Source organism: Oncorhynchus tshawytscha, unplaced genomic scaffold (genome assembly GCF_018296145.1).
Source record: "Oncorhynchus tshawytscha isolate Ot180627B unplaced genomic scaffold, Otsh_v2.0 Un_contig_8992_pilon_pilon, whole genome shotgun sequence".
NCBI lineage: Eukaryota > Metazoa > Chordata > Actinopteri > Salmoniformes > Salmonidae > Oncorhynchus > Oncorhynchus tshawytscha.
The window spans coordinates 33,950-48,231 of record NW_024608909.1 but is presented as its reverse complement, the minus strand read 5'-3'; the positions used below and the strand labels follow the sequence as shown (position 1 = coordinate 48,231).

The 14,282-nt window shown below is 41.4% G+C and overlaps 1 protein-coding gene across 1 annotated transcript in view; it reads right to left on the bottom strand.

Moving 5' to 3' along the window:
* Positions 1–1,808: 1,808 nt before the first annotated feature.
* The window catches only part of LOC112240943 (angiopoietin-1), a 28,432-nt gene continuing 15,958 nt past the window's right edge, over positions 1,809–14,282 (bottom strand). Inside the window, exons 7-9 of the mRNA XM_042313843.1 lie at positions 11,101–11,267; positions 3,708–3,838; positions 1,809–2,849 (exon numbers count right to left, since the gene is read on the bottom strand). Of these exons, the coding sequence (XP_042169777.1) occupies positions 2,689–2,849; positions 3,708–3,838; positions 11,101–11,267 (459 nt within the window). The 3' untranslated portion in view covers positions 1,809–2,688. The remainder of the gene's footprint in view (positions 2,850–3,707; positions 3,839–11,100; positions 11,268–14,282) is intronic.

Here is a 14,282-nt window from a genome sequence, read left to right as displayed (position 1 = left end):
CAAACTCAACAGCCATGGTTTCTCAAATGACTGCCTTGCCTGGTTCACTAATTACTTCTCTGACAGAGTTCAGTGTGTCAAATTGTAGGGCCTGTTGTCAGGACCTCTGGCAGTCACTATGGGAGTACCACAGGGTTCAATTCTCGGGCTGACTCTTTTCTCTGTATAAATCAACGATGTCGCTCTTGCTGCGGGTGGTGTCTTCTGATCCACCTGTATGCAGAAGACACCATTCTGTATACATCTGGCCCTTCTTTGGACACTGTGTTAACAAACCTCCAAACGAGCTTCAATGCCATACAACACTCCTTCCGTGGCCCCCAACTGCTCTGAAATGCTAGTAAAACTAAATGCATGCTTTTCAACCGTTCGCTGCCTGCACCCGCCCAACTAGCATTACTACTCTGGACGGTTCTGACTACTCTGTACGGTTCTGACACCTAGGTGTCTGGCTAGACTGCAACAAAGCTTAATTCACTCACGCCGCCTAGTAAAACTGACTATCCTACCGATCCTTGACTTCGGCAATGTCATTTTCAAAATAGCCTCCAACACTCTACGCAGCAAACTGGATGCAGTTTATCACAGTGCCATCTGTTTTGTCACCAAAGCCCCATATACCACCCACCACTGTGACCTGTATGCTCTAATCGGTTGGCCCTCACTACATATTCGTCGCCAGACCCAGTGGCTCCAGGTCATATATAAGTCTTTGCTAGGTTAAGCTCCGCCTTATCTCAGCTCACTGGTCACGATAACAACACCCACCCGTAGCACATGCTCCAGCAGGTATATCTCACTGGTCATCCCCAAAGCCAACACCTACTTTGGCTGCCTTTCCTTCCAGTTCTCTGCTGCCAATGACTGGAATGTATTGCAAAAATAACTGAAGCTGGAGACTTATATTTCCCTCACTAACTTTAAACATCAGCTATCTGAGCAGCTAACCGATCGCTGCAGCCGTACATAGCCCATCTGTAAAAGCACACCAGTATTGCACACCAGTATTTCTACTTGCACATCATCTGCACATCTATCACTCCAGTGTTAATTTGCTAAATTGTAATTACTTTGCTGCTCTATGGCCTATTTATTGCCTTATCTCCTCACGCCATTTGCACACACTGTATATAGACTTTTTTTCTATTGTGTTATTGACTGTACGCTTGTTTATTCCATGTGTAACTCTGTGTTGTTGTTTGTGTCGCACTGCTTTGCTTTATCTTGGCCAGGTTGCAGTTGTAAATGAGAACTTGTTCTCAACTAGCCTACCTGGTTAAATAAAGGTGAAATAAAAAAATAAAATGTATAATGCAGAATAGACATTGGTTCCCAATCCCTGCCTGACATGGGTTGGAATGGGTATGTATGTATGTGTGTGTGTGTGTATGTATGTATGTAATGTATGTATGTGTATGTAATGGGTATGTATGTGTGTGTGTGTGTGTGTGTCTGTCTGTCTGTCTGTCTGTGTCTCTCTGTGTCTCTCTCTGTCTGTCTGTCTGTCTGTCTGTCTGTCTGTCTGTCTGTCTGTCTGTCTGTCTGTCTGTCTGTCTGTCTGTCTGTCTGTCTGTCTGTCTGTCTGTCTGTCTGTCTGTCTGTCTGTCTGTCTGTCTGTCTGTCTGTCTGTCTGTCTGTCTGTCTGTCTGTCTGTCTGTCTGTCTGTCTGTCTGTCTGTCTGTCTGTCAGTCACTGACCTTAACGTCCTAACAATAGGAAAGTCCACCCCAGAGCCAGAAGTTCATGAAGTCACTGCAGTGTCTAGCTTGTTGGACTACTTTATGGAGCAGAAAAATGCTTGGCACTGCTTTTAGGGGAAATATTTTTAATTCATGGCACAAAAAAAGTACTTTTGTCATTGTTACAAAGTTCAACAAAGGCCCCAATAGATGTTGCAAATTAGTACAAATCTAGGAAGGGTATAAGAGCAACAATGCTTTTAATACTTTAATACTGAAAACATGAAAGTGAAGACATCAATTATTTATCTCTATTCCATTAAATATTCAAGTGTGGTGAGACACACATAGACACCATTCCTTAAACATGATGATATAAAACACAGTACATTCCACACACACACACACACACACAGCAATCCACTATATAGGCAAATAATATCCATAACAGTGTTCTGAAGTGTATTCAGTCTAGGCCATCAGGCTTCTCTGCCCACAGTGCAGACTAAGAGAGCAGTACACTGATTCACAACATGTTAACAGGAATACCTTACCCATAGAAGAACAATACACAACAGATACATGAAAGAGACAAATGAGAGTCAAATGAAAAGAGAAATGAAAAATGAGAGACAAATGAAAAAATAAATGAAAGCCAGACAAATTAAAGTCTTTCAAAAGCCCCAAATCTTACATTCATATCCTCTTCATGTAACCCACTTCTACAGTTTGATTCATTGCAGAGCTGGTGCTCAAACAATCAATGTATTTCAAGAGGACATGTAAGCACCAGAAAGTCAGAATCCAAGTTCCTCATAGAAAACAAAATTAGGTTGCTATTTTTTAAGTCAAAGTACAAACAATTATCCCACCTTCTATTTTGTGTTTCCGTCACACCTGTTGGACAGTACTTTACTTTATCGCATAAAAACAGTTGGATGGAAACATGACTAATGATGCCAATATGTCTATGGACAACGTACCCAACGACAGTCACCAAAAGGTCCTCTCAGAAGTCTGCTGGTCGTATCATCATGGTAGTAGCACGGAGAGAGTAACTAGACCCTTTGAAGTAGTGCCACCTAATCCCATTCAGTTTACCCATGTTCTGACCATGACTGTAGTACATCCCATTCAGGTTCGATGGTCCACAGGCATCGAACCACCAACCTGAAGGCATAGAGAGAAACGTAGAGAGAAACAGAGAAAATAGATTTTAGGCTTGATGATGTTACACTATCAGAGAACTATCAAAGTCATAACTGTGTGACCTCCCTGTAACCTCTGATTATCTCTGGATAGCTTTGTTGCAACGCCAAGAAGTCAACACTAGAGCAGACTCCAGTACTCCTCTCTTTGGATAGCTTTGTCCCATTCTGACCTCTGACCTTTCATTACAGGTGAGAGCGGAGTATGAGGGCAACTAACAAAACATAAATAGTCTACAAGAATCTCTGTGAGCCCAACATGTTTGGACCAGCTACTTGGAGGGGGTGATTGGGAAATGCTGCTCTAGACATTGATAAGAGGATAAAGACATGTATGTTTGTCATGTATTTTCAGATGTACATTCTGGATCTAAATCCTGATGAGATTGTAGCTTCACATTCATTCTTAATAGGAATTTCACTGTCATTTTGATTTATTCTGCTGGCCAGTTCCCTGGACTTCTAAACCAGCCATGGCATGTGTCAATCATTCTGTAAAATGCTGAGGGCTGCCACCTGGGTTCACCAGCTGAGATACCATTCTCTGCTGTGATATGTCAGTAGCAGTGCTGAATACATACTAACTGGCTCTGGCCTGCTCTGTAGTTCTTCTAGACGGGAGATAAAGTGGGTAGGGGGACCGGGAGGTCAATGGGTTGAAAATGTTTTACCAAAATGACAAAAGCTTCACCTAGCATAGTGTGGGTGGGTGGTTGTTGTTGTCTTATAGCTTCTACTTATCCAGTTGTTTCAGTTCTACAGGAGTACATACAGAGTGCATGTGTTTAGGGGTTAATGTGGACTTTAACCTCAGACATACCCCCAGTGAGCATGAGAGCACATTTGCAGATGCAGTTGTCGTTGTCCATATCCTTGGTACTGAAGTCTGCTCCGTTGATGACCAAGCTGCTCTGTCTGCCTGCCGTTCCACTGTGACTCTTCAGGAACAGCCTGACACAGTCGCCAGGGAAACACAGAGGGAAATAAAGCAGAAACACAATGCTAGTGCCCTTTAGCTGCTGGAGAATGCTTTTGTTCTTCTCACTGTGTGCACGGTGGAGGACAGAAATTCACCACCACGCTGTTCTTCTAATCTAAATAATATGTACCTCCCCTTGCAACCTGGTCTCAGAGCATTTTATATTATTATGTACATAAATCCGAGACACTCCATTTAATATTATATGTTTAGTTTCGTATGGCTACATGAGACAGATTGTTACTTAAGGCAAAAATGTACCTCCCCTTGTTCTCACTGTGTGAACGTTTGAAGACATAAATTCACCACCACACTGTTCTTCTAATCTACTACAAAGAATATGTACCCTTTCAAATAAGTGTCTTTGAAATTCTCGTACACTATATTAAAACCCAATCACACCAGTTGCTTTTATAAAGAACATCCTGGTTTATGAGGACATTGTCGGTTTCCTCGTTTGTCTCAAGCCGTTTGTGTACTTCCCTGCGAACTCTTTGCACTCCCTCCTCCTGCATTGTTTGTCCCCATCTACTGTACAGCATGTCAAGCAGCTCCAACTGTGGTTTATGACTCTTTCAGGTCTTGCCAGAACCAGGTGATGGATAATTCACAGAAGAGAGAGGCCCTATTCTTAGTCAGTGGTCTTACTGGTATACTGTGTCTATGTTGAATACTGTGTCTATGTTGAATACTGTGTCTATGTTGAATACTGTGTCTATGTTGAATACTGTGTCTATGTTGAATACTGTGTCTATGTTGAATACTGTGTCTATGTTGAATACTGTGTCTATGTTGAATACTGTGTCTATGTTGAATACTGTGTCTATGTTGAATACTGTGTCTATGTTGAATACTGTGTCTATGTTGAATACTGTGTCTATGTTGAATACTGTGTCTATGTTGAATACTGTGTCTATGTTGAATACTGTGTCTATGTTGAATACTGTGTCTATGTTGAATACTGTGTCTATGTTGAATACTGTGTCTATGTTGAATACTGTGTCTATGTTGAATACTGTGTCTATGTTGAATACTGTGTCTATGTTAAACCATCATAGATACAGTACAACAGACTTTGAGAGGGTTGATTAGTTCAACACATCAGGCCTCGCAGCAAGAAACAACATTTCTATGATCTTAACGTATTTAACAAACATTGTTCAATTAATTCATCTGTTACACGAATATGAATGACACAGATAATGAAAGAATTTAATACATATCACAATTGAACTTGACCTGAACACTGGTGTTCATCAATTATAACGTCTCTATTTATCTGTGGTCCCTCTGTGTGGTCATATATCTGACCCATCAAAGTGTCAGGCTGATCATTAATGTGGCTTGGCTGCTATGGTGACCAGGTGTTTGGCTCCTGTACAGTGATTCTGAGTCACATTAAGTCCTGTAGTTATGGAAGGCAGCCTGGCTCTCTGAAACCCAGTGTGTCTGAAGAGCTGCAAAGTTGCTTAGGAGCCATGAACAGAGCGACCATGTCTATCTGCGCCATCTTGTTATCAGATGTGTGTGTATTGTTATGTATTGTTGGATACTACTGAACTGTTGGAGCTAGGAACACCAGCATTTAGTTAGGTATTACTGAACTGTTGGAGCTAGGAACACCAGCATTTAGTTAGGTATTACTGAACTGTTGGAGCTAGGAACACCAGCATTTAGTTAGGTATTACTGAACTGTTGGAGCTAGGAACACCAGCATTTAGTTAGGTATTACTGAACTGTTGGAGCTAGGAACACCAGCATTTAGTTAGGTATTACTGAACTGTTGGAGCTAGGAACACCAGCATTTAGTTAGGTATTACTGAACTGTTGGAGCTAGGAACACCAGCATTTAGTTAGGTATTACTGCACTGTTGGAGCTAGGAACACCAGCATTTAGTTAGGTATTACTGCACTGTTGGAGCTAGGAACACCAGCATTTAGTTAGGTATTACTGAACTGTTGGAGCTAGGAACACCAGCATTTAGTTAGGTATTACTGCACTGTTGGAGCTAGGAACACCAGCATTTAGTTAGGTATTACTGAACTGTTGGAGCTAGGAACACCAGCATTTAGTTAGGTATTACTGAACACTGTTGGAGCTAGGAACACCAGCATTTAGTTAGGTATTACTGAACTGTTGGAGCTAGGAACACCAGCATTTAGTTAGGTATTACTGAACTGTTGGAGCTAGGAACACCAGCATTTAGTTAGGTATTACTGCACTGTTGGAGCTAGGAACACCAGCATTTAGTTAGGTATTACTGAACTGTTGGAGCTAGGAACACCAGCATTTAGTTAGGTATTACTGAACTGTTGGAGCTAGGAACACCAGCATTTAGTTAGGTATTACTGCACTGCACTGTTGGAGCTAGGAACACCAGCATTTAGTTAGGTATTACTGCACTGTTGGAGCTAGGAACACCAGCATTTAGTTAGGTATTACTGAACTGTTGGAGCTAGGAACACCAGCATTTAGTTAGGTATTACTGCACTGTTGGAGCTAGGAACCCCAGCATTTAGTTAGGTATTACTGAACTGTTGGAGCTAGGAACACCAGCATTTAGTTAGGTATTACTGAACTGTTGGAGCTAGGAACACCAGCATTTAGTTAGGTATTACTGAACTGTTGGAGCTAGGAACACCAGCATTTAGTTAGGTATTACTGCACTGTTGGAGCTAGGAACACCAGCATTTAGTTAGGTATTACTGAACTGTTGGAGCTAGGAACACCAGCATTTAGTTAGGTATTACTGAACTGTTGGAGCTAGGAACACCAGCATTTAGTTAGGTATTACTGAACTGTTGGAGCTAGGAACACCAGCATTTAGTTAGGTATTACTGAACTGTTGGAGCTTTAGTTAGGTAGGAACACCAGCATTTAGGAACACCAGCATTTAGTTAGGTATTACTGAACTGTTGGAGCTAGGAACACCAGCATTTAGTTAGGTATTACTGCACTGTTGGAGCTAGGAACACCAGCATTTAGTTAGGTATTACTGCACTGTTGGAGCTAGGAACACCAGCATTTAGTTAGGTATTACTGAACTGTTGGAGCTAGGAACACCAGCATTTAGTTAGGTATTACTGCACTGTTGGAGCTAGGAACCCCAGCATTTAGTTAGGTATTACTGAACTGTTGGAGCTAGGAACACCAGCATTTAGTTAGGTATTACTGAACTGTTGGAGCTAGGAACACCAGCATTTAGTTAGGTATTACTGAACTGTTGGAGCTAGGAACACCAGCATTTAGTTAGGTATTACTGAACTGTTGGAGCTAGGAACACCAGCATTTAGTTAGGTATTACTGCACTGTTGGAGCTAGGAACACCAGCATTTAGTTAGGTATTACTGCACTGTTGGAGCTAGGAACACCAGCATTTAGTTAGGTATTACTGAACTGTTGGAGCTAGGAACACCAGCATTTAGTTAGGTATTACTGAACTGTTGGAGCTAGGAACACCAGCATTTAGTTAGGTATTACTGCACTGTTGGAGCTAGGAACACCAGCATTTAGTTAGGTATTACTGCACTGTTGGAGCTAGGAACACCAGCATTTAGTTAGGTATTACTGAACTGTTGGAGCTAGGAACACCAGCATTTAGTTAGGTATTACTGAACTGTTGGAGCTAGGAACCCCAGCATTTAGTTAGGTATTACTGAACTGTTGGAGTTTTAGTTAGGTATTACTGAACTGTTGGAGCTAGGAACACCAGCATTTAGTTAGGTATTACTGAACTGTTGGAGCTAGGAACACCAGCATTTAGTTAGGTATTACTGAACTGTTGGAGCTAGGAACACCAGCATTTAGTTAGGTATTACTGAACTGTTGGAGCTAGGAACACCAGCATTTAGTTAGGTATTACTGAACTGTTGGAGCTAGGAACACCAGCATTTAGTTAGGTATTACTGAACTGTTGGAGCTAGGAACACCAGCATTTAGTTAGGTATTACTGAACTGTTGGAGCTAGGAACACCAGCATTTAGTTAGGTATTACTGAACTGTTGGAGCTAGGAACACCAGCATTTAGTTAGGTATTACTGAACTGTTAGGTATTACTGCTAGGAACACCAGCATTTAGTTAGGTATTACTGAACTGTTGGAGCTAGGAACACCAGCATTTAGTTAGGTATTACTGAACTGTTGGAGCTTTAGGAACTGAACTGTTGGAGCTACCCCAGCATTTAGTTAGGTATTACTGAACTGTTGGAGCTAGGAACACCAGCATTTAGTTAGGTATTACTGAACTGTTGGAGCTAGGAACACCAGCATTTAGTTAGGTATTACTGAACTGTTGGAGCTAGGAACACCAGCATTTAGTTAGGTATTATTTAGTTAGGTATTACTGCACTGTTGGAGCTAGGAACACCAGCATTTAGTTAGGTATTACTGAACTGTTGGAGCTAGGAACACTTTAGTTAGGTATTACTGAACTGTTGGAGCTAGGAACAGCATTTAGTTAGGTATTACTGCACAGCATTTAGTTAGGTATTACTGCACTGTTGGAGCTAGGAACCCCAGCATTTAGTTAGGTATTACTGAACTGTTGGAGCTAGGAACACCAGCATTTAGTTAGGTATTACTGAACTGTTGGAGCTATGAACACCAGCATTTAGTTAGGTATTACTGCACTGTTGGAGCTAGGAACACCAGCATTTAGTTAGGTATTACTGAACTGTTGGAGCTAGGAACACCAGCATTTAGTTAGGTATTACTGAACTGTTGGAGCTAGGAACACCAGCATTTAGTTAGGTATTACTGAACTGTTGGATTTTAGTTAGGTATTACTGAACTGTTGGAGCTAGGAACACCAGCATTTAGTTAGGTATTACTGAACTGTTGGAGCTAGGAACACCAGCATTTAGTTAGGTATTACTGAACTGTTGGAGCTGGAACACCAGCATTTAGTTAGGTATTACTGAACTGTTGGAGCTAGGAACACCAGCATTTAGTTAGGTATTACTGCACTGTTGGAGCTAGGAACACCAGCATTTAGTTAGGTATTACTGAACTGTTGGAGCTTTAGTTAGGAACACCAGCATTTAGTTAGGTATTACTGAACTGTTGGAGCTAGGAACACCAGCATTTAGTTAGGTATTACTGAACTGTTGGATCTAGGAACACCAGCATTTAGTTAGGTATTACTGAACTGTTGGAGCTAGGAACACCAGCATTTAGTTAGGTATTACTGCACTGTTGGAGCTAGGAACACCAGCATTTAGTTAGGTATTACTGAACTGTTGGAGCTAGGAACACCAGCATTTAGTTAGGTATTACTGAACTGTTGGAGCTAGGAACAACAGCATTTAGTTAGGTATTACTGCACTGTTGGAGCTAGGAACACCAGCATTTAGTTAGGTATTACTGCACTGTTGGAGCTAGGAACACCAGCATTTAGTTAGAACTGAACTGTTGGAGCAGCATTTAGTTAGGTATTACTGCACTGTTGGAGCTAGGAACCCAGCATTTAGTTAGGTATTACTGAACTGTTGGAGCTAGGAACAGCCAGCATTTAGTTAGGTATTACTGAACTGTTGGAGCTAGGAACCCCAGCATTTAGTTAGGTATTACTGAACTGTTGGAGCTAGGAACACCCAGCATTTAGTTAGGTATTACTGAACTGTTGGAGCTAGGAACACCAGCATTTAGTTAGGTATTACTGCACTGTTGGAGCTAGGAACCCCAGCATTTAGTTAGGTATTACTGCACTGTTGGAGCTAGGAACCCCAGCATTTAGCTAGGTATTACTGCACTGTTGGAGCTAGGAACACCAGCATTTAGTTAGGTATTACTGCACTGTTGGAGCTAGGAACACCAGCATTTAGTTAGGTATTACTGAACTGTTGGAGCTAGGAACACAAGCCTTGTGTACACAACCAGTAACATGTTATTGGATTTGAGCTGTAGGCCCATTAAACGCCACACTCCATAGAATAGCTTTCCTTTTAAAGGCTGTGATCGTCCTCTATAAACCATGTTTAAAATAATGGTCATTATTTACATACATTCCCAATAACGGATTGCACAGTATATACTGACTGCTATGTACTGTAAATGACTTTTCAATTTTCACTGATGGACACTGTTTACTCTCCCTCTCAATACTACTCAAGAGTTATTCTAATAGCTCTTTGTACATCCTTCCATCCTTCCTTGTCTTTAACTGGTTAGTAAAAATGTGAGCCAGGTCAACAACAAAAAATGGTACAAGTGTGTTCGTTTGTGTGATCACATATCCGTATGTGGGTGAACTAAATCAGATTGAGACAAAGCTTGCTGGTCATCATTACATTTGATTTAGTTAGTAATGGCATTGTGAAATGAGGTAGAGCCTCTCTTTCCCTAAGAAGCTGTGTGACAATACTTTGTTTTGGACCATCACCATGACAAGTATTACAGAATGGCAATGAAATACGAATCTAGAGACCAAAATTGATTCCATTCCAGAACTCAAAAAGATTATCCAGTATGTTTTTGAAGAGACAATAAATGAAAAAGTAAGAATTATGATCTGCTGAAGTCCTAGAAGCCTCAATCAGAAGGTTATGGACAATAAAGTCAACAAACTGAAAAATGTATACATGAATTGATTACAAATCATGATCAGAGTCACCAGTGCCTCACCATCGTTACTGTGATGGAAATACAACACCAAGCACATCATTATCAGTGATAGAACCAAGTCCAATATCTCATTCCCACTTCATTAAAAATATACTGCAGGTCCTGAAGCAAGTAAAGGCAACCACAGTTGAGTAGTTGAGTGACTATTTAAGTAGGAATGTGGGCGTATTTAGTGGGGAATGTCCTATGATCCTAAAAACTGTACTGTAGGTATGATACAATGCGATGAGATATGACAAAACTTAATTTCCTCCACTTAGGGTACATACAGATGTAGGATCTTAATTTGAGCCAGTTTTCTAGAGCAGGAAAATAATCCTGCAGCAACAGGAAATGTGAATTATGTGGATTATAATTAATGGACATTTATGTCGGGGATGAAACATTTTTCTTTAGTGCAAATCAAGTCTGAGTATTCAAAGTGGAAATTACAAACTTTAGAAGCTTTTTTAAAACTCAAATATACCACAAGTTAGCATTTCCTTCTATGCAGGAAAATTCTCAGCAACAAAAGAGTTATCAAATTAAGATCCTACATCTGTAGCTGATATCAGCACTCCTACTGTGAGACTCTTTAAGAATACGGCCCAGAACACATTGCTGGTATCCCACCTGTAATTCTGCTTCTCGCTGCCGATGTAGAAACGGTCATAGTGGGAGAAGGCCTGCTGTCCGTCCCAGTCGGTCACTTCCACCCTCAGGTTGTAGGGCCTTTGGCTGGTCAGCAGGAACACAAACTCATTTCCCAGCCAGTGTTCTCCAAACAGACTCCCAAAGCCCTGCAACAACACAACAGCACAGGAACACTTGTCTTCTGTTTCTGTAGTGTAAGGCAGCTTGATGTACAAGTACACCCCTTGGACAGGACACTAGTCTGTCGCAGGTCCTTGTCCCAGCAACACATGGAGCTATAGAAAAATAATTAATGTCATATCGGGTTCTTCTACAGGGACAAGATCACAAACTCCATATGGTTCTAGGTAGAATTAAGACTGTTAGAGGGATGTTCTACTCAGTGACTCTGTTCTCTTTTTTTAAAGGAATTCTGTTCTGTGTTTTCCTCTCTTAAAAAAAAAACTATGTTCTGTGTTTTACTCTTTTTTGACAGTGGAGAATTGAGGGAGACGATGAGTAGATAAAGATATATTTATTTAACTAGGCAAGTCAGTTAAGAACAAACTCTTATTTACAATGATGGCCTAGGAACAGTGGGTTAACTGCCTTGTTCAGGGGCGGAACAACAGATTTTTTACCTTGTCAGCTCGGGGATTTGATCCACCAACCTTTTGGTTACTGGCCCCCCGCTCTAACCACTAGGCTACCTGCCACCCCTATAGAGAGATATATATATATATATATAGAGAGAGAGAGATATATAGAGAGATATATAGATAGAGAGATATAGCTAGCGAGACATAGATAAAGAGGTGTATAGATAGAGAGAGAGATATATAGAGATATAGCCTCCAGTATTTATGCTGCAATAGTTTGTGTCGGGGGGCTAGGATCAGTCTGTTATACCTGGAGTATTTCTCCTGTCTTATCCGGTGTCCTGTGTAAGAATGCTCCCTCTAACTCTCTTTCTCTCTTCTCTCGGAGGACCTGAGCCCTAGGACCATGCCTCAGGACTACCTGGCCTGAAGACTCCTTGCTGTCCCCAGTCCACCTGCTGTCCCCAGTCCACCTGCTGCTGCTCCAGTTTCAACTGTTCTGCCTGCAGCTATGGAATCTTGACCTGTTCACCGGGTGTGCTACCTTGTCCTGGACCTGCTGTTTTGGACTCTCTCTCTCTACCGCACCTGCTGTCTCTAACTCTGAATGACCGGCTATGAAAAGCCAACTGACATTTACTCCTGAGGTGCTGACCTGTTGCAACCTCTACAACCACTGTGATTATTATTTGACCCTGCTGGTCATCTATGAACGTTTGAACATCTTGGCCATGTACTGTTATAATCTCCACCCGGCACAGCCAGAAGTGGACTGGCCACCCTTCAGAGCCTGGTTCCTCTCTAGGTTTCTTCCTAGGTTGCTGCGTTTCTAGGGAGTTTTTCCTAGCCACAGTGCTTCTACATCTGCATTGCTTGCTGTTTGGGGTTTTAGGCTGGGTTTCTGTATAGCACTTTGTGACATCGGCTGATGTAAAAAGGGCTTTATAAATACATTTGATTGATTGATAAAGAGATAGAGATTTAGATATAGACAGATATAGACAGAGATAGAGATATAGATAGGTTGGATTCTGCAGCACCAGTACTAGACCAGACCTTGGAATTAATCTTTCTTTACCAGAGACATTTTACAATATATCAACATTTGAATGGTGATCTAAGCACACCATGTTTAGACTCAACTTAAACAGTTTCCTCTCTCCTGTCATTTTCTCTCAGAAGTGTTCAATCAGAGGCCATTAGCGTCATTATGAAACACTCCCAACAGAGGGGTCAACGAGCGAACACATACCCGTTGTATGCCAGCGTCTTTGCCAGGCTACACTCCACACTTCCTTAGCCCCTGACTGGAGGACAGTCCTCTCTCGCTCAGCCCAGAGGCAGAGGCCTTTTTAGCCACAGGGCTCTTTCAAGGCCTAATGGGGCTGGCAGTGGCAACACAGTGGATTCGTCCTAAATGGCCCATATTCATTTTAAACTACAATACTTTTGACCAGGGCCCATAGGACACCCTATTTCCCCATAGGGCTCTGGTCAAAAGTAGTGCACTATATAGGGAATAGGGTGCCACTTGGGATGTGCTATGCGTTTGTACTTGCTCCTTTTTCTGTTGTAGTTTGACATATACATTCATATGTTGTGCAATGTAGAGATTCCTATTTTCCCAAAAATCTACAAAATTTCAATACCGGGAATAATCCCTATTTATCCCGAGAGTCCTGGGAAATACTTCAAAAATTAGAAGTGCCCTTTTAAAACCAAGATGGTCACTATGCCAGGGTTCTCCCCAAATAAGAGGGGTGCTGCGCCACTATGGAAAGATTTCAGAGCAAATTAAATGTAAGTTTAGTCATGATAGTTACTCTATCTTTGATCGCCAGCGCATTTCAGAAGTAGCCCCACAGAGCGCACTCCGAGTATAGCGTTGTTTCTTTGTAACGGCAGTCAAACAAAAGTCAAATGACCAAAGTTGCTAAACTTGCTAGATAACCTCCTTCAACGAATGACAGAATATCTCCCATATTTGGCTAAATCAAGTTGATGATTATACCGATAGCAGATCAGCTCATGAATAACAGGGAGAGGAAGTGGAAATAGTTTATATAATATCAAGGTATCTTAACGAGGACTGTTTAAAAAATATCCATATCTACTCTCATATCGTTTGTTGATCACACATTCTCTATGAGACAGCACAGAGAAGGGGGGAAAGAGGTATTTTGACATGCATAGGCGAGAGGCGTGCTTTGATAATGCATCCAATGAGCTACAGGAGTCAGGATTTTGGGTTTCATTAGGATTGGAATTGGATAGGGAAATCATTAGGAATTGGATAGGGAAATAGCCTAGGTTCTAGGATGAGAATATAGAATTTTCCCTCATGCCTTATTAACGGACTTCATGCCTGTGACAGAGATGCTTATGCAGTGAATTGTACATAGGCCTATCAAATTTGTGACTGTCTGAAGATTTAAAATCAAATCAAATCAAATCAAATTTTATTTGTCACATACACATGGTTAGCAGATGTTAATGCGAGTGTAGCGAAATGCTTGTGCTTCTAGTTCCGACAATGCAGTAATAACGAGCAAGTAATCTAACTAACAATTCCCCCAAAAAAAC